The 25,017-nt window shown below is 38.0% G+C and overlaps 1 protein-coding gene across 2 annotated transcripts in view; it reads right to left on the bottom strand.

Annotated features, from left to right (window-relative positions):
• Spf30 (survival of motor neuron-related-splicing factor 30) overlaps positions 1 to 25,017 on the bottom strand; it is a 121,052-nt gene that overhangs the window by 77,973 nt on the left and 18,062 nt on the right. Inside the window, exon 1 of one of the 2 annotated variants that reach the window (XM_076178646.1) lies at positions 3,161 to 3,193. The exons of the other annotated variant lie outside the window; for it this stretch is intronic. Within the exon in view, the coding sequence (XP_076034761.1) occupies positions 3,161 to 3,178 (18 nt within the window). The 5' untranslated portion in view covers positions 3,179 to 3,193. Of the gene's footprint in view, positions 1 to 3,160; positions 3,194 to 25,017 lie in introns of those variants that run through there. 2 annotated transcript variants of the gene reach the window in all.

Raw genomic sequence — 25,017 nt, 5'->3', positions numbered from 1 at the left:
CTACCTGTCCTAAATCCATACTATTCCTCACCAATTACTCCCTCTGTTCCTCTCCTAATCCTCTTAATCAAGATCCTCCCATAAGCCTTCCCAACTACACTTAACAAGCTAATTCCTCTGAAACTACTACATTCACACTTGTCCCCTTTTCCCTTGTAAAGTGGAACTATACAGGTACTCCTCCAGTCCTCCGGCACTCTACCCTCTCTCCAGCAAACATTAAATAACCTCACCAGCCAGTCCACCATCACTGTACCTCCTTTTCTTAGACATTCTGCATGGCATCCATCCAGACCAGGTGCCTTACCTGCTTTCATCATCTTAACAACTGCCTTCACTTCATCCTTCCTTATTTCTCCTCCATTTTCCTCACTCATCACTCTCATTTTCTTAGCATTTCCCACTGCAACTATCTTTCCCTCCCTATCCTCCTTCACATTTAGCAACTCCCTAAAATATTCTGCCCATCTTCCCCTTACTGCCTTCTCTTCCATTATCATCTCTCCATCTGCACCTTTTACCTTTTCTTCTCTACTTGATTTGCCTCCTCTTCCTCTCTTAATTTCTTTCCAAAACATCTTTTTATTACTTTCAAAATTTTCTCTCATACTCTTACCCCACTTCACATCTGCTCTCCTCTTTGCCTCCTTTACCTTTTGCTTTACTTTTTATCTTTTCTTTGTACCTCTCATATGACTCCCTCGTCCTATTTTGTAACCAATCTGTGAAAGTTCGCTTCTTCTCTTCTACAACCTTCTTTGTTTCCTCATCCCACCATTCACTACCATTCCTTCTATTTCCTCCTGTCCTTCTTGTTCCACACACCATCCTTGCACACTTTGTGACTCCCTCCTTGAAATTTCCCCATTCCTCCTCCACACCTAGCTCTACTCTATCCTTTACTCCCTCCCACTTCTCCTCCAGCTTCTTCTTGTATTCCTTCTCCTTTTCCTTTTCATTTAAAGAGTTCACTCTAAGCACCTCCCTACCTTTTGTCCCTTTCCTCTTTCTCCATCTATCCACCACACTCAACTTACCTTCCACCAAAAAATGATCTGATATTCCCCCACCCTCTCCCCTTAGCACATGTACATCCTTAACTCTTTCCTATCATAGTCCTATTTACCACTACATAATTCATCAACGCTCTATCTACCACCCTTCCCTCCACCACCCTCTCCCATGTGTACTTATGCTTGACTTTCTTCCGAAACACTGTATTTGCTATCATCAACTCTCTTTCTAGACACATTTCCACCATCAACTCTCCACTACGATTCTTTCCTGGAACTGCACATTTCCCAACCACTCCATCAATTGGACCATTTCCTACCCTAGCATTAAGGTCTCCCAGTACTATTACATTGACATTTCTCCCTAAATCCTCTATGCACTCATTTAGATCTATCCAAAAGGCCTCCCTTTCTTCTACACTCTTCTCACTGCCAGGCCCATATGCACTTACAAAGACCCACATCTCCTTTCCCAGTTTCACCTTCATCTACATTATCCTTGAGGAAACCTCCTTCCACTCCACTACAAGTTTACCTATCTCTTCACTTACTAGAATAGCCACCCCTTCCCTCCCTCGCCCTCTCTTCACTCCTGATAACCTCCCACTTACACTCCCAAACTTACACTCACCTTTCCCTTTCAACTTAGTTTTACTGAAAGCCAACACATCCATCTTTCTTCTTACAAACATACTACCTATCTCTTCCCTTTTACTCTCATCTGTACCACATCCACGCACATTAAAAGACCCAAACTTTAGGGTGCTGTTCCGAAAACTCCCAGACCCTCTTATGCCTTTACTTTTTCGTTTAATAATGTCCCCTGTGGGGCTACAAGGAGAAGGATGCCTAGTCCCACTCCCCGTCCCTTTCTTCTCGCCTCTTACCATCCAAGTGGAAATACTTGGTGGCAGTATTCTTTTCCCCCACCACAGGGAATTCCCCCACAGCAGAAAATGAATACTCAGAGAAATGGTACAGGACAGCAACAAGGGGTTGGGGGACAGCATAACGGAGGGACAGTCATAGTATAAAAGTGTCATTTCTCTATGAAGAGTTTTCCTCTATCATAGACAAAATGATGTATGGCTTTGGTCCGTAGGGGCGCCCCATATAGACCCTAAAGTATCAACTGCATGCTACTTTGCCACAATAACAAGCAGCCAATACCCCAGACGGGGTATTGGCTGCTTGTTATTAAATCTAGTATTAAAGTTCCTTTCTTCCTATTTAATTTTTTTTTCAACACTTCAGCCATTACCCAATCAATGCAAGATGACTAAGCATGGTAGCCTTTGTTGAAGCTTAGATAAATAACACATATTTTCCTAATATTGTATCACATAGCCATTCTACATATATTAAGTCATTCATTTAACTCCAAACTCTTTACTTAAATTTTGAATATTAATTCCAGGACTGGAAAACAAAAACACCATTTTGGCCTAAAAGACAAACTTAATATAAAGAAATATTATATGAAACTAGTAAGGAATAAACTCAGACTGAGTTGTGTCTTATTTATCCACCTTCCCCAGTGCATACATTTGTAAGTGAAATATACTGACATACTGAAAATGAAAACATACTAGAAGCAACTTCAACCATGAAGACAAAATAAGCACACTGCATCTGAGAGCACCACAGTCAAGTACTGTCAACATATGAAATGTCTGCCTATTTTTCAAAATACAACTATATTTCCTTTGAGTTTTGTCACCATACCACTCCAAAATCATACACTGCATACAAATAAGAAAATACACATCCCTTGCTATTCTTTATATACGGGGACAGGTGGATTTGTTGGCTATAAATTCCAATCAAACACAAGAAATTGCACACTGAATTGCATTTATAAAAAGTAAATTTGCAATATGAAGTCATTAGACCAGTCCAGAGTTACACAAATTAGGTTCGAAACAATAAACTTTATTTGAAGATGAATCATTTTCCATTATCCTAAGCGGAGAAAATGGTCAACTTAATATTCTTTATCTATGGTCACTTTTCAAACTCTCTCTCTCTCTTTTGAGTGGAGAGGAAAGGGGGGGAGGGGAGGGGAACTTCTTGATAATTGAAAGAAAAAGAAGTTATTACTATAAATACCCTGTAAATTTTCTTTGTAATCCTCTTAATGTACTTGCCCTACAGATGAAGAGCATGAGTAACCACACTTATCCCACTCACACACGGAATGTGGCAACCCTAGAAGATTTAGGGTGAAGACGATGCCTGCTTTGGTTTCCATGTTTCCAAACCATGATGGTAGATCTCCCACAGCAACAAACTACCTCCAATTCAAGCTCCATCATCTTCATCTTCATAAGCAAGGCAAAAAGAGCCTCAGGATTTCCCAACCCTGTGTGGTGTGTGCAAGGAAAAGAACTTGCAAGGAATAAATCAAGGGACAGAATAAATATCATAAAGATTCTACTAAACTTATCTACTCTTTATAGCCTTCCCTTAACGGGGTTAGCATGAAAGTCATCCACATTTCCCCAACATAAACAGTACTTAACTTATTTCCAATAAAATCTCTGGGAGAAAATAGGTTATCAAGCCAGTAATCCTGGTATAAAATATCAAATCCATATTTTTTTTCTATGTTCAAAAAATCCAGTCAAGAAAAAAAATTAACAAAATAAATTTTACCACTACAAACAACTTACCATTTATCACACTGTTTGTTTTATATAATTCAGTGATAAATCAGTCCAAGTAATACTATATATCAACCTCTTGAATACAGTGACACCTATATATGTGTCATGAGCTGCAAGAGGGACACGAGGATGACAACATCGGCTTCCTGATTATATTTATTTTGTAGTTGTAGCTGAGTGACCCCCATATTCTATGAACAGGCTTAATCATGTTTTCTGTGATATTATATTTATTCAGGGTGAAACAGAACGAGTATAACAGCAATAACTTTATATTTTGTAATGTGCATATTGTGATGCATCATCACACATCAGGCAACCTGATGCGCATGTGACTATTCAACTCATGAAAGTAGTTGGAAAATACTTAAGTAACTTAATTTGGAGTGTGTTAACCTCTTCAATACAAGTCAAGTAGTCATATGCACATCAGTTTGCCTGATGTACAATGATGTGTCACAATACGCAAATTACAAAATATAAAGTTACTGCTCTTATAATCACTCTCTATCACCCTAAATAAATATAACATCACAGAAAAATGTGATCAAGCCTGTTCACAGAATACAGGGGTCACTCAGCTACAACTACAAAATAAATATAATCAAGATGCCGACAACCGCATCCTCATTTATCCCACTCCTGTCTCATGATACATACATAGTCATCATCATATTCAAGAGGTTAATGTATGTCTCCTAAATCAATCAGCAATTAGCAAGGGCAAGCACTGTCACAGCACAAAGTCACATCTATCCTTTTCCAGTCCTTCATGGTTATTCTTATCAAGCTCAGACTCTCAGTCAATCCTTACTATCTCCAAAGAAAAACAATTTACCTCACACACATAATTAATCTGTGGGAGCCCTCTTGATTCAATCTCAATACTTTAATATTTTTTTCTGGGATGCAATTCTTGTAAGAAAAAACAAGCAAGAAAAAAAAGGAAAACGGAGATGAATTACTGACTATACATCATCTGATCAAGTGCTTGTTAAACTTTTGTTTAAATATAACCCACAGTCGGAGAAACAAAGCAAAAGAGCATGGACACAAAGTAAATAGTAACCCTGGATTGTACAAAATACCATGTAAAGATTGTAATGAAGTTTATTGGGGCCAAACTGGTAGGGAACTCAATACCAGAATAAAAGAACACCAAAACTCTGTAAGGTATGCACAAAACAATTCAGCGGTTTTCCTCCATACATCCACAAAGGATAACCGCATAAATTGGAACACAGAAATTACTTATAAATCCAATTGTAGTTTTAGGAGAAAGATTGCCGAATCTTTTCTCATCAAACAACTGCCAAATTTTAATATTTCCAAAGGACACTGGTTACCAGATTGCATCACAACTTATGCTGTTAATAAATTGTTGCCACCTATCTCAAGTCCACCACCCCCCTTAAGACATGTGACTTGAGCCACCTTCCCTTGTTCCTATTATGTACCATTCTTATTGTATATATTCTTGTCATCCTACCTCTGTACTTATCTGCTGAAGAGGACCACAGTTGTGGTTGAAATATACAGATTGTGTTTCTTTTGTTTTGTTTCTCTGACTGCGAGTTATATCTAAACATTTTACAAATGTGCTATAACATTTTGGTTTTGTGAATTGTTAAGCATATTATGGCTGCAACCAGGTGAACTTACTTAGTCGATGGATGGTGTTAGATTAGTTTAACAGTATTCTATGGACACTGACAATGCACTAACTTACTGAAACTTTAACCTAACCTAAACAAATTTAACTTAACCTAATCTAGCTTATTTTAATCTAACCTTACCTATTTATCTTTGTATTTTATTCATGACATGAAATGCATGAATGCATTGCCCAGTCTTCCCACTCTCACAGCATTCCAATGTCAAAAGAGCCTCACTGCATAAGCATCACCAAGTGCTTATTAAGCATAGATTGATGCAATATGAGTACTGATGATAAATAGTCAGGTACTACTATCACTATAATGTAACCATTGAAACCCTTCTTGATATCCAGGCATGTACACCATGCCAAGACCTCATAGGCTTTGTACAAATGTATGATAGACAAAGTACTGTACACTAGACTTTCATTAACACCATTAACCCTTCTGACATGTAGTCCAACTTAAATCAACCAAAACTACCCTAAACTAACCAAATCCAAAAATGCAGCTAAAAAAAAGGTATCTGATAAAAATTAAAAATTAAATATATAAATATATATATATATATATATATATATATATATATATATATATATATACATACATACATATATATATGAAGGTGTAAAAGCCGAAACATTAGAGGAATAAACTCATCTCTGACTTGTGTGTTTCTTTACCACCCCCCTATCTTCATCTGTCCAGATGGATGACACACACCCTTTCGTCGAATGGACGGCGAGAACTAGAGTTCCGAAGAAAAAGGAAAATCTACGTGGATCTCAAAATCCAGGAAGTGCCTTATTGTATTTATAGGGAAGGGGAGAGCTCGTGGTATAGTGTGGGGGGGGGGGGTGACAGGGAAGGAGAAAGGGAGGGATTATTGAGGGAAATGGAAGGAAATGAGGAAGAGGGGGGCATGGTCCAGGAGGCCAGGCATCTTGTAAACAAAAGGCGGACTGATGACGTTGACTTTGGTGATGACGGGATCAACAAAAATGTAAAGATTAGAAATATAGATAAGAGCAGCACAGTGGAATGTGATGATAATAGTTTCCAGGGATTTAAAGAGGGTGGGGGGGGGATACCAACCTCCCCCAATTGGCAAGACTAGAGGAGAAATTTGATAAGATGACCGAGGATTTGGAAAACAGGTTCGGTAACATAGCCAAGATTGCACAGAGTTGAAAGATTGGAAGAACTAGAGAAGGTGAACAAAAACTTAACTTTAGAAATAGAAGAATTAAAAAGACAGTTAAAAGAAGTTAAAGAAGATAATGAGGAATTAAAGAATAATAAAGACAATAAAGAGGCCATAGCAAAGGAAGCACAGGGCTGGAAAAAAAAATCCAAGAAAACAGTAAAGTTGCATTTACTGACATAAACAACAAATGAAAGAACAAACTGAAGACTCAGTTATTAAAGTGATGAGAGAGAAGGAGAATATAGTAAGAGACTTAGCAGACAAAAAGAAATGTATAATTATATTAGGAATGGAAGAGAAATTTAACCAAAATAGAACCTCAAGAATTAAAGAGGAAAAAGAAAAATTAAACAGTTTACTAGAATTAGTTCAGGAAGATTAACCTCTTCAGTACGGGCCTTAAATCTCGCGGGCAGCAGCCAATGCCAGCCGTACGACGTGTCGTAATAATACTCGCATCATAAAATATAGTCACCGCTTATATCGATCGTTCTCTCTTTCACCCGTGAATTTTGATAACCATAGAAAATGTGATTACATTCAGTTTAGAGAGTATGTCATTACGGAGGGGCAACTACAATAAATATAATCAAGACGCCGATATGGCAGCCTCGCGTATCCACTTGCTCCTCATGACGCCTACGTGTGCGGCACCGTATGGAAGAGGTTAACCTGAAATCATGAAACAAATTGAAGAGATGTTTAGGCTCGGAAAATATAGTACAGATAAGACTAGACCAATTAAGATTAAATTCAGGTCACAACAACAGAGAATATCTTAGCAAAAACAGGGAAGCTGGCAGCACGTGAACAATATAAAAAGGTATGGATAAAAAGAGAAATGAATAAAGAGGAAAGAGAGGAAGAAAAAATGAAAAGGCAAGTTAAAGAAAAAAACGAGAAGAGAACGGAGTCAGAAAAAGAAGAATTCTACTGGAGAGTAGTGAATATGAAATTGAGGAAATGGACCATAACAGAGAGAAACAAAAAAGAAACAGATAATACAACGGAAATAACAGAAAGTTGAGTGTCCTACACAAATATAGATGGATTAATAACAGGACTGAATGAACTGAACAAGTATCTGAAGGAAAAAGAACCAGACATAATGGGAATTGTAGAGACAAAATTAAAAGGTCCACTACCACCCAACAACATAGGACACAATGCATATAATTATTGGATTAGAAACAGAGAGATAAAACAAGGGGGTGGAGTTATGTTCCTGGCTAAGAAGGATATAAACGTGAAGTGTGTTACATATGGAAAGAATAGAGTAGAGATGATTATGATAGAAATAGAAGACAGAGATAAGAAGAGCAGAAAGTTTGTAATAAACTATGTGCCCCCAAAAACAGCCTCGTGGGAAGAGAGTGAACATATATGTTAGAAGACACAAGAATAACATTAACCACTTCACTACGGGACTTAAATCTCGTGGGCAGCAGCCAATGCCAGCCGTACGACGTGTCGTAATAATACTCGCATCATAAAATATAGTCACGGCTTATATCGATCGTTCTCTCTTTCACCCGTGAATTTTGAAAACCACTGAGAATGGGATTAAGAGCAGATTAGGGAGAATGTAAAAACACAGGGGCGACTACAATAAATATAATCAAGACGCCGATATGGCAGCGTCGCGAATCCACTTGTTCCTCATGACGCCTACATGTGTGGCACCATATGGAAGGGGTTAAACAAGATAATGGCAGATGGAGGAAGCATAGTTATGATGGGCGACTTTAATTGCAAAGAAATATGCTGGGAAGAGATGACCATAAAGGGTGGAGAGGATTCATGAGGAAATGTTCTACTTGAGATGATTATTGACCACACAATGACACAATGGATTCAAGAGAACACTAGGTATAGAAATGAAGAAGAACCATCGAGACTAGACCTAATAATCACATCAGAACCCGAAATAATGGAAAAGATAGAATACCAGGCACCAATAATTAAAAGTGACCACATATTGATAGAACTAGAACTAAATGAGAAAAAATACATGAAAAGAAATTAACAATATAGAAAAGGAAGATTGATGTATGAAAAAACAAATTTTGATAAAATAAGAGAATTCTTTCAAAATGAAAACTGGGAAAGAATACACAAAGAAGATACAACAGCAGAAGAGAAATGAAATATTTTGACCCAAAAAAAAACAAAAAAAAAAAACAATATGTAAAGTGCTGGTACAACAAAAGTTGTAGGGAGTTAAAAGACAAAAGAGACAAAGCTTGGACCAAATTGAAGAAACACAAAAGACCTGAAAAATTGAAAATATATACTTGTTATAGAAATGAATATGTACAAGCGTGCAGAGAGGAAAAGAGAAAATATGAAAAAGATGTCATAGAAAAATGTAAAGATCAACCAAAACTATTTTACAGATTTGTAAACAACAAACTGAAAAACAAACAATATTTGGAGAAATTAAGACAAGGAGTTGAATACACAGAGGAAATTGAAATGGCAGAAATTATGAACAAGCATTTTAAATCAGTGTTTACAAGGGAGAACATACAACCGGAAGAGATCGAATGGAAAGAGAAAGTCCCCCCTATGAAAGAAATAGAACAAGGACGAAATAATGAAACACTTGAGTAATCTTGATGTCAGAAAATCGTATGGACCAGATGAAATAGCAAACTGGATTTTGAAAGAATGCAGGAATGAACTGGCGGACAAAATACATAGCATAATAAATAGTTCCTTGAAAGAAGGAAAAGTTCCAGAAGATTGGAAAAAAGCAAATATAGTACCTATATATAAAGGGGGAAATAAAGAAGTCTCTCTAACAAGTACAATAGCAAAAATTTGTGAAAGAATGGTCAAAAGTAGATGGGTAAATATTTAGAAAAAAACGTGCTAAATCCAAGGCAATTTGGATTCAGACAGGGACGATCATGCGTCACCAATTTAATGTTTCTATTCAAGGCTAATAGATATAATACAAGAAAGAGATGGATGGGCTGATTGTGCATTTCTAGACCTAAGAAAAGCTTTTGACAAAGTACCACATAAGAAGTTGCTTAAGAAATTAGAAACTGAAGGAGGAATACAGGGCAAACTGCTTGAATGGATGGAAGACTTTTTGCAAGAAAGAAAAATGAGAGTAGTGATAAGAGACAAACACTCAAAATGGGATGAAGTAATAAGCAGTGTTCCACAAGGAACAGTTCTGGCCCCAATAATGTTTGCTATATATATTAATGATATGGATGAAGAAATTGAAAGTTATATGAGCTTCTTTGCAGATGATGCTGAACTATTAAAAAAAAGTGAACACGGAAGAAGATTGTGAGTCACTACAGAGTGATCTAAATAAAGTATGGGAATGGAGTAGGAAGTGGGAGATGGAGTTCAACACTAAAAAGTGTAGTATAATGGAATTTGGAAAAAGCAAAAACAGAATAACAGGAGCATATAAATTGGGAGAAGAAGGAATAAAAAAAGTAGAAAATGAGAAGGACCTGGGAGTCATTATTATGAATAATATGTCACCTGAGAAACATATAAATAAGATTTTTGGAGAAATTTATAATTTACATACCTGGATGAAGAAATGGTGAAGAAAATTCTAATCACTCTGATAAGACCAAGATTGGAATAGGCAGCAACGATGTGGTCACCAAATACAAAAAAATGTATAAAAAAACTTGAAAGAATACAAAGAGCAATTACAAAATTGGCACCAACACTCTCAAAACTATCATATGAAGAGAGACTAGCAAAACTTGAACTACAGACACTAGAGCAAAGAAGAGAGGAGATTTGATAGCTATTTACAGAATCATGAAAGGCATAGAAATTATTGATAGAGAGAATCTGATAAAATGGGATGATAGAAATACAAGAGGACACGGAAAGAAAATCAAGAAAGACAGCTATAGAAGAGATCTGAAAAAGAACAGCTTTCCTCACAGAGTAATAGACATTTGGAACAAGTTAGATGAGAAAGTGGTGTGTGCAAAAACAATACATGAATTTAAAAATAGTTTAGATAAAATGAGATATGAAGACGGGACACCATGAGCATAGCTCCCCTTCCCGTAAAATACAACTAGGTAAATACACACACACACACACACACTTCAACGAATGGACGGCTTAGAAGACATTCTGGAGAGAATTGAAGTTTGTGGATCCCAACGCAAAGAGAAGTGTCTATTGTATTTACAGGGTGGGAGGAAATTGCTCGTGTAGTAGGAAAGTAGGGAAAGGGGGAGGGATTACTGAGGGAAATGGAAGGAAATGAGGAAGGAGTAGACTTGGCCCAGGCAGACAGGCGAAAGGTAAACAAAAGGCCCCCCCGACGACGATGAAATGTCTAATAAAAATGTAAAGATTAGAAGAATAGATAAGAGCAATACAGTAGAAAGTGATGAGAATATTTTCCAGGGATTTAAAGAGGTGTGGGGGGGACACAACCCCCCCCCGACTGACAAGACTAGAAGAGAAGGTCGATAAGATGATCGAGGACTTGGAGCGTAGGTTCGGTCATGCTGACAATATTATACGAAGAGTTGAAAAATTGGAAGAACTAGAGAAGGCGAACAAAAACTTAACTAAGGAAATTGAAGAATTAAAAAACAGTTAAAAGAAGTAAAAGATGAGAATAAAGTCTTAAAGGAGAATAATAAGGAGAACAAGGACGGTTGGAAAAAAATTCAAGAAAATAGCAAAGTTTCATTCACTGACATAATCAGACAGCAAATGAATAAACAAACTGAAAACTCAGTTATTAAAGTGATGAGACAGAAGGAGAATATAGTAAGAGACTTAGCAGACAAGAAGAAATGTATAATTATATTAGGAATGTAAGAGAAACATAACCCAGATAGAACCACAAGAATCAAAGAGGAAAATGAAAAAGTAAGAAATTTACTAGAATTAGTTCAGGAAGATGAACCAGAAATAATGAAACAAATCGAAGAGAAATACAGGCTAGGGAAATATAGTACAGACAAGACCAGACCAATCAAGATTAAATTCAGGTCACAAACTACGGCTGAGAATATCTTATCCAAAACAGGGAAACTAGCAACAAGTGAACAATATAAAAAGGTATGGATAAAAAGGGAAATGAATAAAGAGGAAAGAGAGGAAGAAAAACAGAAAAGACTTGAAGCAAAGGAAAAAAACGAGATAAGAACGGAGTCAGAAAAAGAGATTCTATTGGAGAGTAGTGAATATGAAACTAAAGAAAGTCGACATACAAGAGAAAAACAAAAGGGAAACAGAGAACACAATGGAAGTGGCAGAAAACTAAGAGTGTCTTACACAAATATAGATGGATTTATAACAGGATTGAATGAACTGAATGATTATTTGAAAGAAAAAGAACCAGACATAATGGGAATTGTAGAAACAAAATTAAAAGGTCCACTACCACCCAACAGTGTAGGACATGATGCATATAATTATTGGATTAGAAACAGAGTGAAAAAGGAAGGGGGTGGAGTTATGTTCCTGACTAAGAAGGATATAAACGTGAAGGGTGTCACATATGGAAAGAATACAGTAGAGATGATAATGATGGAAGTAGAAGACAGAGATAAGAAGAGCAGAAAGTTTGTGATAAATTATGTGCCCCCGAAAACAGCCTCATGGGAAGAGAGTGAACATAAAAGTATGTTAGAGGACACAAAGATAACATTAAACAAGATAATGGAAGATGGAGGAAAAATAGTTATGATGGGCGACTATAATTGCAAAGAAATCTGCTGGGAAGAAATGACAGTAAAGGGTGGAGACGGCTCATGGGGAAACGCTCTACTCGAGATGGTTACTGACCATACAATGACACAATGGATACAGGAGAACACTAGGTATAGAAATGAAGAAGAGCCATCGAAACTAGACCTAGTAATTACATCCGAACCTAGAATAGTGGACAAAATTGAATATAAAACACCAATAGGTAAAAGTGACCACATATTGATTGAACTGGAACTTAATGAAGAAAAATATATGAAAAGAAATGAACAATACAGAAAAGGAAGAATGATGTATGAAAAAACAAACTTTGATAAAATAAGAGAATTCTTTCAAAAGGAAAACTGGGAAGAAATATACAAAGAAGAAACAACAGTAGAAGAGAAATGGAATATTTTGACAAAAACTTACAAAAAAGGAGTGGAAAAGTATGTCTCAAGACAAAAACAAGAAAAAGAATATGTAAAATGCTGGTACAACAAAAGCTGTAGGGAGTTAAAAGACAAAAGAGACAAAGCCTGGACCAGATGGAAAAAAGACAGACCTGAAAAATGGAAAATATATACCGGTTATAGAAATGAATATGTACAAATGTGCAGAGAGGAAAAGAGAAAATATGAAAAAGATATCATATAAAAGTGTAAAGATCAACCAAAACTATTCTACAGATTTGTAAACAATAAACTGAAAAACAAACAAGACTTGGAGAAATTAAGACAGGAGGGAGTTGAATACACTGAGGAGATGGAAATGGCGGAAATTATGAACAAACATTTTAAATCAGTGTTTACAAGGGAGAACATACAACCTGAAGAGAACGAATGGAAAGAGAAAGTCCCCCCTATGGAAGAAATAGAAGTAACAAAGAATGAAATAATAACACACTTGAGTAATCTTGATGTCAGAAAATCGCATGGACCAGATGAAATAGCAAACTGGATACTGAAAGAATGCAGGAATGAACTGGCAGACAAAATACATAGCATACTAAATAGTTCCTTGAAAGAAGGAAAAGTTCCAGAAGATTGGAAAAAAGCAAATATAGTACCTATATACAAAGGAGGAAATAAAGAAGAACCTACCAACTATAGACCAGTCTCTCTAACAAGTACAATAGCAAAAATTTGTGAAAGAATTATCAAAAGTAGATGGGTAAAATATTTAGAAAAAAAAACAAAGTGTTAAACCCAAGGCAATTTGGATTCAGACAAGGACGATCATGCGTCACCAATTTAATATGTTTCTATTCAAGGCTAATAGATATAATACAAGAAAGAGATGGATGGGCGGACTGTGCATTTTTAGATCTAAAGAAAGCTTTTGACAAAGTACCACATAAGAAGTTGCTTAAGAAATTAGAAACTGAAGGAGGAATACAGGGCAAACTACTAAATTGGATGGAGGACTTTTTGCAAGAAAGAAAAATGAGAGTAGTGATAAGAAACCAGCACTCAAAATGGGATGAAGTAATAAGCGGTGTTCCGCAGGGAACAGTTCTGGCCCCAATAATGTTTGCTATATATATTAATGATATGGATGAAGGAATAGAAAGCTATATGAGCTTCTTTGCAGAGGATGCAAAACTACTGAAAAGAGTGAAAACTGAAGAAGATTGTGAATCACTACAGAGAGATCTAAATAAGGTACAAGAATGGAGTAGGAAGTGGGAGATGGAGTTCAATACAAAAAAGTGTAGTATAATGGAATTTGGAAAAAGCAAAAACAGAATAACCGGAGTATATAAATTGGGAGAAGGAATAAAAAAAGTAGAAAATGAGAAGGACCTGGGAGTCATTGTTATGAATAATATGTCACCTGAGAAACATATAAATAAGATTTTTGGAGAAACTTATAATCTAATAAGAACAATCAAAGTTGCATTTACATACCTGGATGAAGAAATGGTAAAGAAAATCCTAATCACCCTGATAAGACCAAGATTGGAATATGCAGCAATGATATGGTCACCAAATACAAAAAAATGTATAAAAAAAACTTGAAAGAATACAAAGAGCAATTACAAAATTGGCACCAACACTCTCAAAACTATCATATGAAGAGAGACTAGAAAAACTTGAACTACAGACACTAGAGCAAAGAAGAGAGGAGATTTGATAGCTATTTACAGAATCATGAAAGGCATAGAAATTACTGACAGAGAGAATCTGATAAAATGGGATGACAGAAATACAAGAGGACACGGACAGAAAATAAAAAAAGACAGCTATAGAAGAGATTTGAAAAAGAACAGCTTTCCTCACAGAGTAATAGACAGTTGGAACAAGTTAGATGAGAAAGTGGTGTGTGCAAAAACAATACATGAATTTAAAAATAGTTTAGGTAAAATGAGATATGAAGACGGGACCCCACGAGCATAGCTCCCCTTCCCGTAAAATACAACTAGGTACAACTAGGTAAATACACACACACACACACACACACACATACATATATATATATATATATATATATATATATATATATATATATATATATATACACATACACACACAGGGTCTTCGGGATGAATTCGACACTTTTTCAGAAAAGGAAATTGTCATATCTTGGCCAAAAATTGATGTATTCTCAAAATTCAAAGTGCATCTCTTAGAGGATCTTTTGCCAAATACAGCTCACTCAAAGAAGCCACCCTGAGCCTCCACCATGGCCTCCAGGTGGGACCTGAACCTGCAGCACACAGCCTTCACAGTGTCCTTCAAGAGACGCCTGAACACCAGTTTGATCCTGGCAATCAGCTCGTCATTGATGTTGTAGGTTGTACGATTGGTGTTTTTTCAACTACGCCCCACACCATGGGGTTGCAATCAGGTGAGTTGGGTGGCTAGATGTTGGGACTGGTGAAGTCATAGAAGTTCTTAGACAACTACTTCTGAGTTTTCCTGGAGGTGTGACATAGAGCTGAGTCCTGCTGCCACATGTATGACCTTCCCACAGCCACCCTCTCCACTTAGTGCTTGACAACAGTGGACAGCAACTCAATATAGCCATCTGAAGTGAATCTGAGTCCCTCTTCAAAGATGTAGGGCGGCATGACAGGGCCTTCATTGGGAACACAACCAAAGACCATAACAGTTCGAGGGAACTTGGTCTTCATGAAGTGCAGGACTTCGTGCGGACTGTAGGCTTGCCACCTGTTGTTCTGTGCATTGTGCAACTGGTCCTGGCAGAAGTTCTTCTCATCTGAGATGAACCAGAGCATCCCCAGCTCGACTGGGTGTTTGATCTTGTTGAGGAGTTTCTTGGCTTTCATACAGTGGTTCTCTTGGGCCTCTGCGCCTCTTGTATGAGAAGTAGCGAAGATCCTCATTCAGCGCTTTTTTCATAGTCGCCACTCTGATGCCTATCTCTCTCGCCAAGGTCTGCACTGCTCTGCCTGGATCTTGCCGCACCTTTTTTTGCAGCTTCTAGATGAATTTCATTGTGCAGTCAGAACACCTGCTATGAGACTCCATGCTAGTCACTGCTTCCACATCTCTGTCACAATTCTCCAGTTCACATCTCACAGTCTTCACAGTATTCAAGGAGCACTGAGCTGCAGCTAAAATTTCCAAATGTTTTAATCCAGCGAGAATCATCATAAAGCAGGTCACTTTCTTCCAATATTCCAGTGCTTTCCAGTCGTCCATGCTTTCTAGCTCACACACCCACCAATAGTACACAGAATCAGCTATCTAGGGCACTTTACTACTATTAAATCCTTCAAATGGTTCTGAAATGACAGAAAACAAATAATTATCAAATTTATCCTGAACACCCTGTATATACATACAGTATATATATATATATATATATATATATACAGATGCTCCTCTACTTACGTTCATTCGTTTTACGTTTTTTCAATTTTACATTTGAACTGACTGTAAAAAAAAAAAATTGTAAAGAAAAAAATTTGTGAATTTTTTAGTTTAGCGCGCTCTCCGTAGTACAAGACATTCAAACGATATTTACACATGACGCTGCATCCATTGTTTACATGGCACAAACGACAGACTGAACATGACTTGCCTCCTCCTCCCCCTCCTCCTTTTCCTCCACCATCTCACTTTATGTTGCTTGAATTTAATTTATTTGAAATTAATGTTATTATTTTACAATGTTATGTTTATATTTAATAATCTAGGGGTGTTTTATAAGATACAGTAATAGAATTTATGGATGTATAGTACAGTATGAATGGTCATACATTACTGGAACGTACAGTAAAACCTTACGTTCATTTTCATGTTACATTCAGCCATTCGGAATGTAACTAAAATGTAAGTTGAGGAGCATCTGTGTGTGTATATATATATATATATATATATATATATATATATATATATATATATATATATATATATATATATATATATATATATATATATTTGTACGAAAAAAAAAACTGGAGTCCGGGAACCATAATGGTGGAAACGTAGAAACACCAGACTCTAAAGTAGGTAATTTATTCCTGACGTTTCGGGTCCTTTCTGGGACCTGTCCTCTGGGGTTACAATGGAATAAAGAAATCACATGGTATAAATATACGAGTGACTACGTCCATAGGAGAGGGACATGGTAACCCGTGCTGGGTGAGAGAGTGTGGTGGTCTTTAGGGGGTTGGGGGACATTTACACCCCGCCGCTGTTTGTGATCTTTTTCCACCTCTCCCTCACACCTGCATAGATGGGATCGAGTGTGATAGACCTAATAATGCTATCTTTGTTAGTGGCCCACGACTCCAAGAACAGTCTGCCTCCTTTCCTGTTGTTATTGTAGAGTACCTTTGCACCTTGCCAGTCGAACTCGTGTTGGTGCTGTTCAGTATGTTTGTATACTGCAGAACTCTCGTGTTTTCTGTTTACTGCCCTTTGGTGTTCTTGTAGTCTTGTCCTAGTCTGTTTGCACAAGACTACAAGAACACCAATGGGCAGTAAACAGAAAAGATCAGAGTTCGGAGGTGTACAAACATACTGAACAGCACCAACACGAGCTCGACTGGTAAGGTGCAAACGTACTCTACAATAACAGCAGGAAAGGAGGCAGACTGTTCTTGGAGGCATGGGCCACTAATGAATATAGCATAAATAGGTCTATCACACTCAATCCCATCTATGCAGGTGTGAGAGAGAGGTGGAAAAAGATCACAAACAGTGGCGGGATGTAAATGTCCTCCCCTCTCCCCCCCCCCCCCCACCACCACCACACACTCTTAACCAGCACGGGTTACCATGTCCCTCTCCTATGGACATAGTCACTCATATATTTATACCATATGATTTCTGTATTCCATTGTAACCCATGAGGATGGGTCGCGGACAGGACCCGAAACATCAGGAATAAATTACCTACTTCTGAGTCTCGTGTTTCTACATTTCCACCATATATACACATATATATATATATAATTGGTGAGGAACAGTGTGAGTTTAGGACAGGTAGGGGTTGTGTAGACCAGATTTTTGTGGTAAGACAGATATGTGAGAAAGCTATAGGAAAAGGTAAGGATGTTTTTTGGGCTTTTATGGATCTGGAAAAGGCTTATGACAGGGTAGACAGGAAGGCACTATGGGAGTTTTTGCAGATACACTCAAACCTCGTTTTTCTGGATTAATTGGTGCAGCTACCTGTCTGGATAATGAAAAAATCTGGATATTGAAAATTTTATTTTAGTCCAAAATACAAAGCTATAAACCCAAATTCACCCTTCAACTAACCTTAACGCATAATGGAACATAACACAATGGCCTTCACCACGCGACGAGCGTCGTTTATATACCCAGCTGCACGCCATCTGGTGTTTACATTTCAAACTACTGTAACTCGGTATCGTTCGCCTCGCGTACGTGGCGGTTTTTTGTTTTTTCGGGCAGCTAAATATTATTTTCGAAAATAATATTTAGCTGCCCAGCTGCTTCAAAACTTCCAATTTTTGCTGCACTGTTAGAGCAACTCACTTTCTTTCCCAACTTTATTAGGCATGATGACACAGGTGTATTCGTAGTGCTGTATAGTAGTGTACTGTAAATAGGTGTTGTATGGCCTTCACCCCGCGACTAGCGTCGTTTATATACTCCACCGCGCACCATCTGGCGTTTACATTTCAAACTACTATAAATCGGTATTGTTCGCCTGTGTATGTGGCGGTTTTTCGTTTTTTCAGGCAGCTAAATATTATTTTCGAAAATAATATTTAGCTGCCCAGCAGCTTCAAAAAGTCCAGATATGTGAAGGCCGGATAAACAAGGTTTGAGTGTATATGGTACAGGAGGAAAGCTGTTAAGAGCAGTCAAGAGTTTTTAAGAGAGTAGTAGAGCTTGTGTTAGGATTAGAAATGGAGAGAGCGAATTTTTGAGGTAAAGGTGGGACTTCGTCAGGGATGTGTTACGTCACCCTGGCTGTTCAATTTATACATGGATGGGGTGGTGCGAGAGGTAAATGCAAGGGCAGTGGGTCAAGGATTGGAGATGGTTAAAGAAAATAGAGAAAAGTGGGAAATAAGCCAGTTGCTGTTTGCTGACAACATTGTGCATGTGGCAGGATCAGAGGAGGAATTGAGGAAGTTAGTGACAGAGTTTGGGAAAGTGTGCAAAAGAAGGAAGTTAAAAGATACATGTAGGTAAAAGTAAGGTGATGAGATGTACAAGGGGAGAGAGTGACAGCAGGCTGAAGTGAGTTTACGGGAGAGAGACTGGAGGAAGTGGATAGTTTTAGATACTTGGGTGCGAATGTGACAGAAAAGGGAGGAGTGGGGGTAAAGGTAACATGTAGATTGAGAGAAGCGAGTAAATGCCTTGGGGGATTAAAAAGTGTAATGAGAAATAGACATTTGGGAATGGATGCTAAGAGGAGATTATATGAAGGAGTGATTGTGCCGACAACACTGTATGGGGCAGAAACATGGAACAAAAGAGAGGAAGAGAAAAGGAGTTTGAATGTGTTTGAGATGAAGTGCCTGAGATGTATGATAGGGGCAGCGAAAAAAATACACAGGAGCGACGCGCGATTTCACTCAGGAAAGCTCCAATATCGCTCTCGCAAATCCAATAGCAGGAGCGATCCCCCACAAAAAAATTGCTCCCGCAGCAAGATTCAACGTTTTTCATGCATTATCCATCATTTGGCAGTACCTGAATCCCATCACCATTGATGAAAGGATCAGAGCAAACACAACTTACCCGTGATCAATCATTGCATTATCAATAGATATCATAAATGCAACGCATCAATCAACTTTAATTTGTTGATGTACGTACGTATGTGTACACGGTATAGCTGCTAGAGTTCAATGGCTTACCTAGCCTAGCTTTGTATCAGCTGCATGTGTGCGCTAGTACATGTTGACTAGACTCTACACGACTATCGTGCTACATAATGTTGCTAGTTGCGAATTGCATGGTACCTGTATGCAGGGAAGTTCATTAGTTGCATGCAGCTAGCTGCCCAATCAACGTACTGACTACATGTACAATGTACCATACCCAATACCACATCACCGCATGCATACGTACACTGTACATATGCAAAGTCGCTCGAGTCCTAGGAGGGAAACTGGGAAACCCCATTTATAACCTCGTTCGCGTATTTATGAGAAAACAAAATAGAATCAAATGTTTGGTTAGTAATTGAAAGTAAATAAATTTAAGTATAAATATGAACATTTGATATATATTTAGTTCATAAATATGGATCTTTGGAGGGAGAATAAAAAAATACAAAAATAAAAAATGGTTCGTTAGCTAGGTCTACGTTCGTACGTCATGTCCATGCCAAACTTTCGATGATCGTACATCATGGAGCGATTTCTAGAGAAGCGAGCGAAGATGAATGAAGATGGTTTGCCCTCAGATTCGGTCTTTTCAGAATTGAGGGAGAGTGTTTTGACGGCAGGAACCGCTTCTGGACCAGCAAAGCCTAATTCAAACTCTACGGGCAAGGGCCAAGGAAAACGAAAACCAGTAAAGTATGAATCTACCAAACACTCGTGGAACCTAGATTGGCTTGAAGTGGATCGGGGCAGTGATGGTACTCTAACAGTGTATTGCAAGGCTTGTCGTGCATTTCCACCCCCCAACCACTGCCAGTGGAAACAGAGGCGCTGTGTCTGCCGATCAGTTTCACCCATCCCCCTCCCCCCAAAATTAAAGGCTGATTTGTTTAAAGAAATATATATTTTTCATGCACATGAGTAATGAGTTAGCCTTCCAATAGTTTGAAGGAAATCGAACCTGCAAAAACATGGCTCTGGAATTATCAAAAATGGCTCTGGTAATTAAAAAAAATGGCTCTAGTGAAATTTAGAAAAAAAAAAAAAAAAAATTGAAAAATGGCTCTGGAAAAAAAGTATTTTTTTCCCTGGATAGGGGTTACTATGCTTGATAGAGTGAGAAATGAGGAGGTGAAGAGGAGAACTGGGGGGGGAAAGGGAGTTGGGAGATACGGTTGATGAAAGAGTATTAGGATGGTTTGGACACATGGAAAGAATGAGTGAAGAAAGATCGGTAAGAGAGATGTGGTAGGCAGAGGTGGAAGGGGTGAACATGAAGGAGCAACCTAGGATGAGATGGATGGATGGGGTAAAAGGGGCATTGGGAAAGAGGGGAATGTCTGTTGAGGAAGGATGGGAGAGGACAGAAGATAGGGGTGAATGGAGAAAGGTTATGTATGGATGATGCTGTGATGGATGAGAGGGAGTGGGTGGGGGATGGGGGGTGAGGGAGTATGTATGAGAAATAAATTGACGCAGCACGAAGGGATTTCTCCCCATCTCCTTTTCTGCATGAGGGATGGAGAGGGGGGGTCCCCGAATTAATGAAGCAGCCTTGCTGTGGATGTGCTGTCTCTTGCACCACTGCTTCTGACCCAGGGCAATGGACAAGATGCAGGGATGACCCATCATCCAGGAGGTGCCAAGATAAAAGGGAGGGAAAAAGGTAGAGGAGAGCAGAGTATGTAGGGGATGGAATGGGTGGGAGTGGTTTCTATGCCTTTGTCTTTTGGCTACCTCCCATGTAAGGGGGAAAAAAGCCTTTGGTATATGTATGATGTATTTATAATTATATGTTGAGACAATGTAGCAAGTCAAGTAAGGTGGAAAAAGAAGAAATAGGTCTAAGATTGAGTTTGTTCCTGACCAGTTTTGCTTTGAGCTTTTCAGAGGACTGAAGAAGCTCAAAACGAAATTAGTCAGGAGCAAATTCAGAACTTGACCAGTGTCTTCTTTTTCAATCTTCCTCTAATATAAATATATATACTGTATATAAATATATATATATATTATATATGTGTATAAATATATATATATATATATATATATATATATATATATATATATATATATATATACACACACACACACACACACACCAACATTGACAGACTAATTTCGGGACTGAACGAACTCAATGATTATCTGTTAGAAGCAAAACCAGACATAATGGGAATTGTAGAGACTAAACTAAGAGGTGAAATACCATCCACTGTTATCGGACAAGGTTTCTACAACTACTGGATAAAAAACAGGGACAAGAAACAGGGAGGGGGAATCATGTTCTTGGCCAAGAAAGACCTAAAGGTGACAAAAATTGCAGAGGGCAAAGGTAATGTTGAATTGATCATGATAAAAGTCGAAGGCAAGAATATGAAAAGTAGAAAGTTTGTGGTGACTTATGTGCCTCCAAAAACAAGCGCTTGGAAAGAAAACGAACATACAAAAATGCTAGATAATACAAGAAAATCACTAAATGAGATACTAATGGGTAAGGGTAATCTGGTAATTATGGGGGACTTCAATTGCAAAGAAATTTGTTGGGACAGCATGACAGTGCAAGGAGATGACTCGTAGGGCAATGTACTGCTAGATATGACCATGGAGTACACAATGACCCAATGGGTCCGTGAAAACACAAGGTACAGAAATAATGAAGAGCCATCGAAACTAGATCTAATATTTACAACAGAACCTGAAATAGTGCATAAAGTCCAGTACGAGACACCAATTGGAAAGAGTGACCATGTACTCATCGAAACTGTACTAAAGGAAGAAAAAGACATAGAGAGGAACGAAAAGCATAGGAAAGGAAGACTGATGTACAACAAAACAGACTTTACAAAACTAAAGACATTCTTACGGAATGCATACTGGGAAAATTTTTACAGGGAAGAGAAATGGAATATATTGATGGAAAACTACAATGGTGTAAACAGGCATGTACCAAGACAAAAGTGAGAGAGAGAGTACATTAAATGTTGGTTCAACAAAAGATGCAGTGAGGCAAAAGACAGAAGGGACAAAGCTTGGAAAAAGTGGAGAAAAGACAAAAAACAAAGCAAATGGCAAATTTATGTTAACTGTAGAAATGAGTATGTTAATGTGAGAAGAGAGGAAAAAAGGAACCACGAGAAGGATATTATAGACAAATGCAAAGAGCAACCCAAACTATTCTATCGGTATGTGAATGGTAAACTTAAAAACAAACAGGAAATGGTGAAACTATGCCAAGGAAACATAGAATACACAGAAGATTTAGAGATGGCCGAAGTCATGAACAATCACTTTAAATCTGTTTTCACCAGAGAGAAAATACCAAATTGTGACATAGATAAAAACAAGAACTCTCCCCTCATGAATGAGTTTACAGCATCACTAAAGGAAATATCAGAACATCTATCAAGACTGGATGTCAGAAAATCACATGGCCTGGATGGTATTGCAAATTGGATTCTAAAGGAGTGCAAAGAAGAACTAACAGACAAAATACACATCTTAATAAACAGCTCACTCAAAGAAGGAAAGATACCCGAGGACTGGAAAAATGCTAACATTGTACCAATATACAAAGGAGGAAACAAAGAAGAACCCACCAACTATAGGCCAGTATCACTAACAAGCACCATAGCCAAAATTTGTGAGAAAATAATCAAGAATAGATGGGTAAAACATCTGGAAGACAATGACATATTAAACCAAAGACAATTCAGATTCAGACAAGGAAGATCATGCTCCACAAACTTAATATGCTTTTACTCAAGACTAATAGACATAGTGCAAGAAAGAAATGGACGGGCTGATTGTGCATTCCTAGACTTGCAAAAAGCCTTTGACAAAGTACCACACAGAAAACTACTAAAAAAACTGGAACACATAGGAGGAATACAAGGAAACCTACTAAAATGAATAGAGGACTTTCTGACTGGTAGAAAGATGAGAGTAATGCTCAGAGAAAAATATTCAGATTGGAAAGAGGTGATCAGTGGAGTACCGCAAGGATCTGTGCTGGCACCAATAATGTTTGCTATCTATATGAATGACATGGACGAGGCCGTGAACTGCTACACGAGCTTCTTTGCTGATGACGCCAAACTGCTAAGGAAAATAGAAACTGATGAGGACTGTGAAGCACTGCAAGAACACCTAAATAGGGTATGGAACTGGAGTCAGAAATGGGAAGTGGACTTTAATACTAAGTGTAGCATAATGGAGTTTGGAAAAAGCAAAAACAGAATATCAGGAAAATATACAATTGGAACCAAAGAAGTAAAGAAAGTAGGATCCGAAAAAGATTTGGGAGTAATTATCACGAACGACTTGTCCTATGATATACAGATTAACAAAATTGTCGGGGAGACTTACAACTTGCTAAGATCAATAAAAGTGGCGTTTACATACTTGGACGAAGACATGATAAAAAAGATATTGGTTACATTGATAAGGCCTAGATTAGAGTATGCGGCGACATTGTGGTCCCCCAGTACCAAAAAGAATATAAAGAAAATAGAAAGAATCCAAAGAGCAGCTACAAAAATGGCACCTGCACTTGCAAACCTATCATACGAGGAGAGATTGGCTAAACTGGAGTTACCGACACTGGAGCAAAGAAGAGAGAGAGGTGACCTATTGACCATCTACAGAATCATGAGAGGCACAGAGGTACTCGATAGAGAGAACTTACTTAACTGGGACAAAAGAAACACAAGAGGACATGGAAAGAAAATAAAAAAACATAGCTATAGAAGAGAACTGAAGAAAAACAGTTTTCCTCATAGAGTTTTGGACACTTGGAACAAACTGGACAATGAAATAGTATGCGCAAAAACCATTCATGAGTTTAAAAACAAACTAGACACTGCGAGATACAAAGGCGGGACATCACGAGCATAGCTCCCCTTCCCGCAAAATACAACTAGGTAAATACAACTAGGTAAATACACACACACACACACACACACACACACACACACACACACACACACACTTTCAACGAACGGACGGCTTGACGAACGCTCTGAAGAAAAGTGCAGATTGAGGATACCAACGCAAAGAGAAGTGCCTTTTTGTATTTGTAGGGGGGGGGAATTGCTCGTGAGGTAGTGGGAAAGTAAGGAAAGAGGAGAGGGGGAGGGATTACTGGGGAAATGGAAGATAATGAGGATGTGGAGGACTTGGCCCAGGCAGACGGGCGGAAGATCAACATGAAACGACCACCGGATGACGAAATGGCAAATAAAAATGTAAAGATTAGAAGTATAGAGAGGAGAAATACAGTAGAAAGTGACGAGAATATGTTCCAGGGATTTAAAGAGGGTGGGGGGGACACAACCCCCCCCAGACTGATAAGACTAGAGGAGAGAGTTGATAAGGTGATCGAGGACTTGGAACGTAAGTTAGGTAATGTAGGCTCCATTCTACAAAGAATTGAAAGATTGGAACAACTAGAGAAGGCTAACAGAAACTTAACTGAAGAAGTAGA

This window comes from Oratosquilla oratoria, chromosome 41, assembly GCF_046742065.1.
Source record: "Oratosquilla oratoria isolate Oo_2021 chromosome 41, ASM4674206v1, whole genome shotgun sequence".
NCBI lineage: Eukaryota > Metazoa > Arthropoda > Malacostraca > Stomatopoda > Squillidae > Oratosquilla > Oratosquilla oratoria.
The sequence above is the reverse complement of the archived record's forward strand: the minus strand, read 5'-3'. Positions and strand labels throughout refer to the sequence as shown.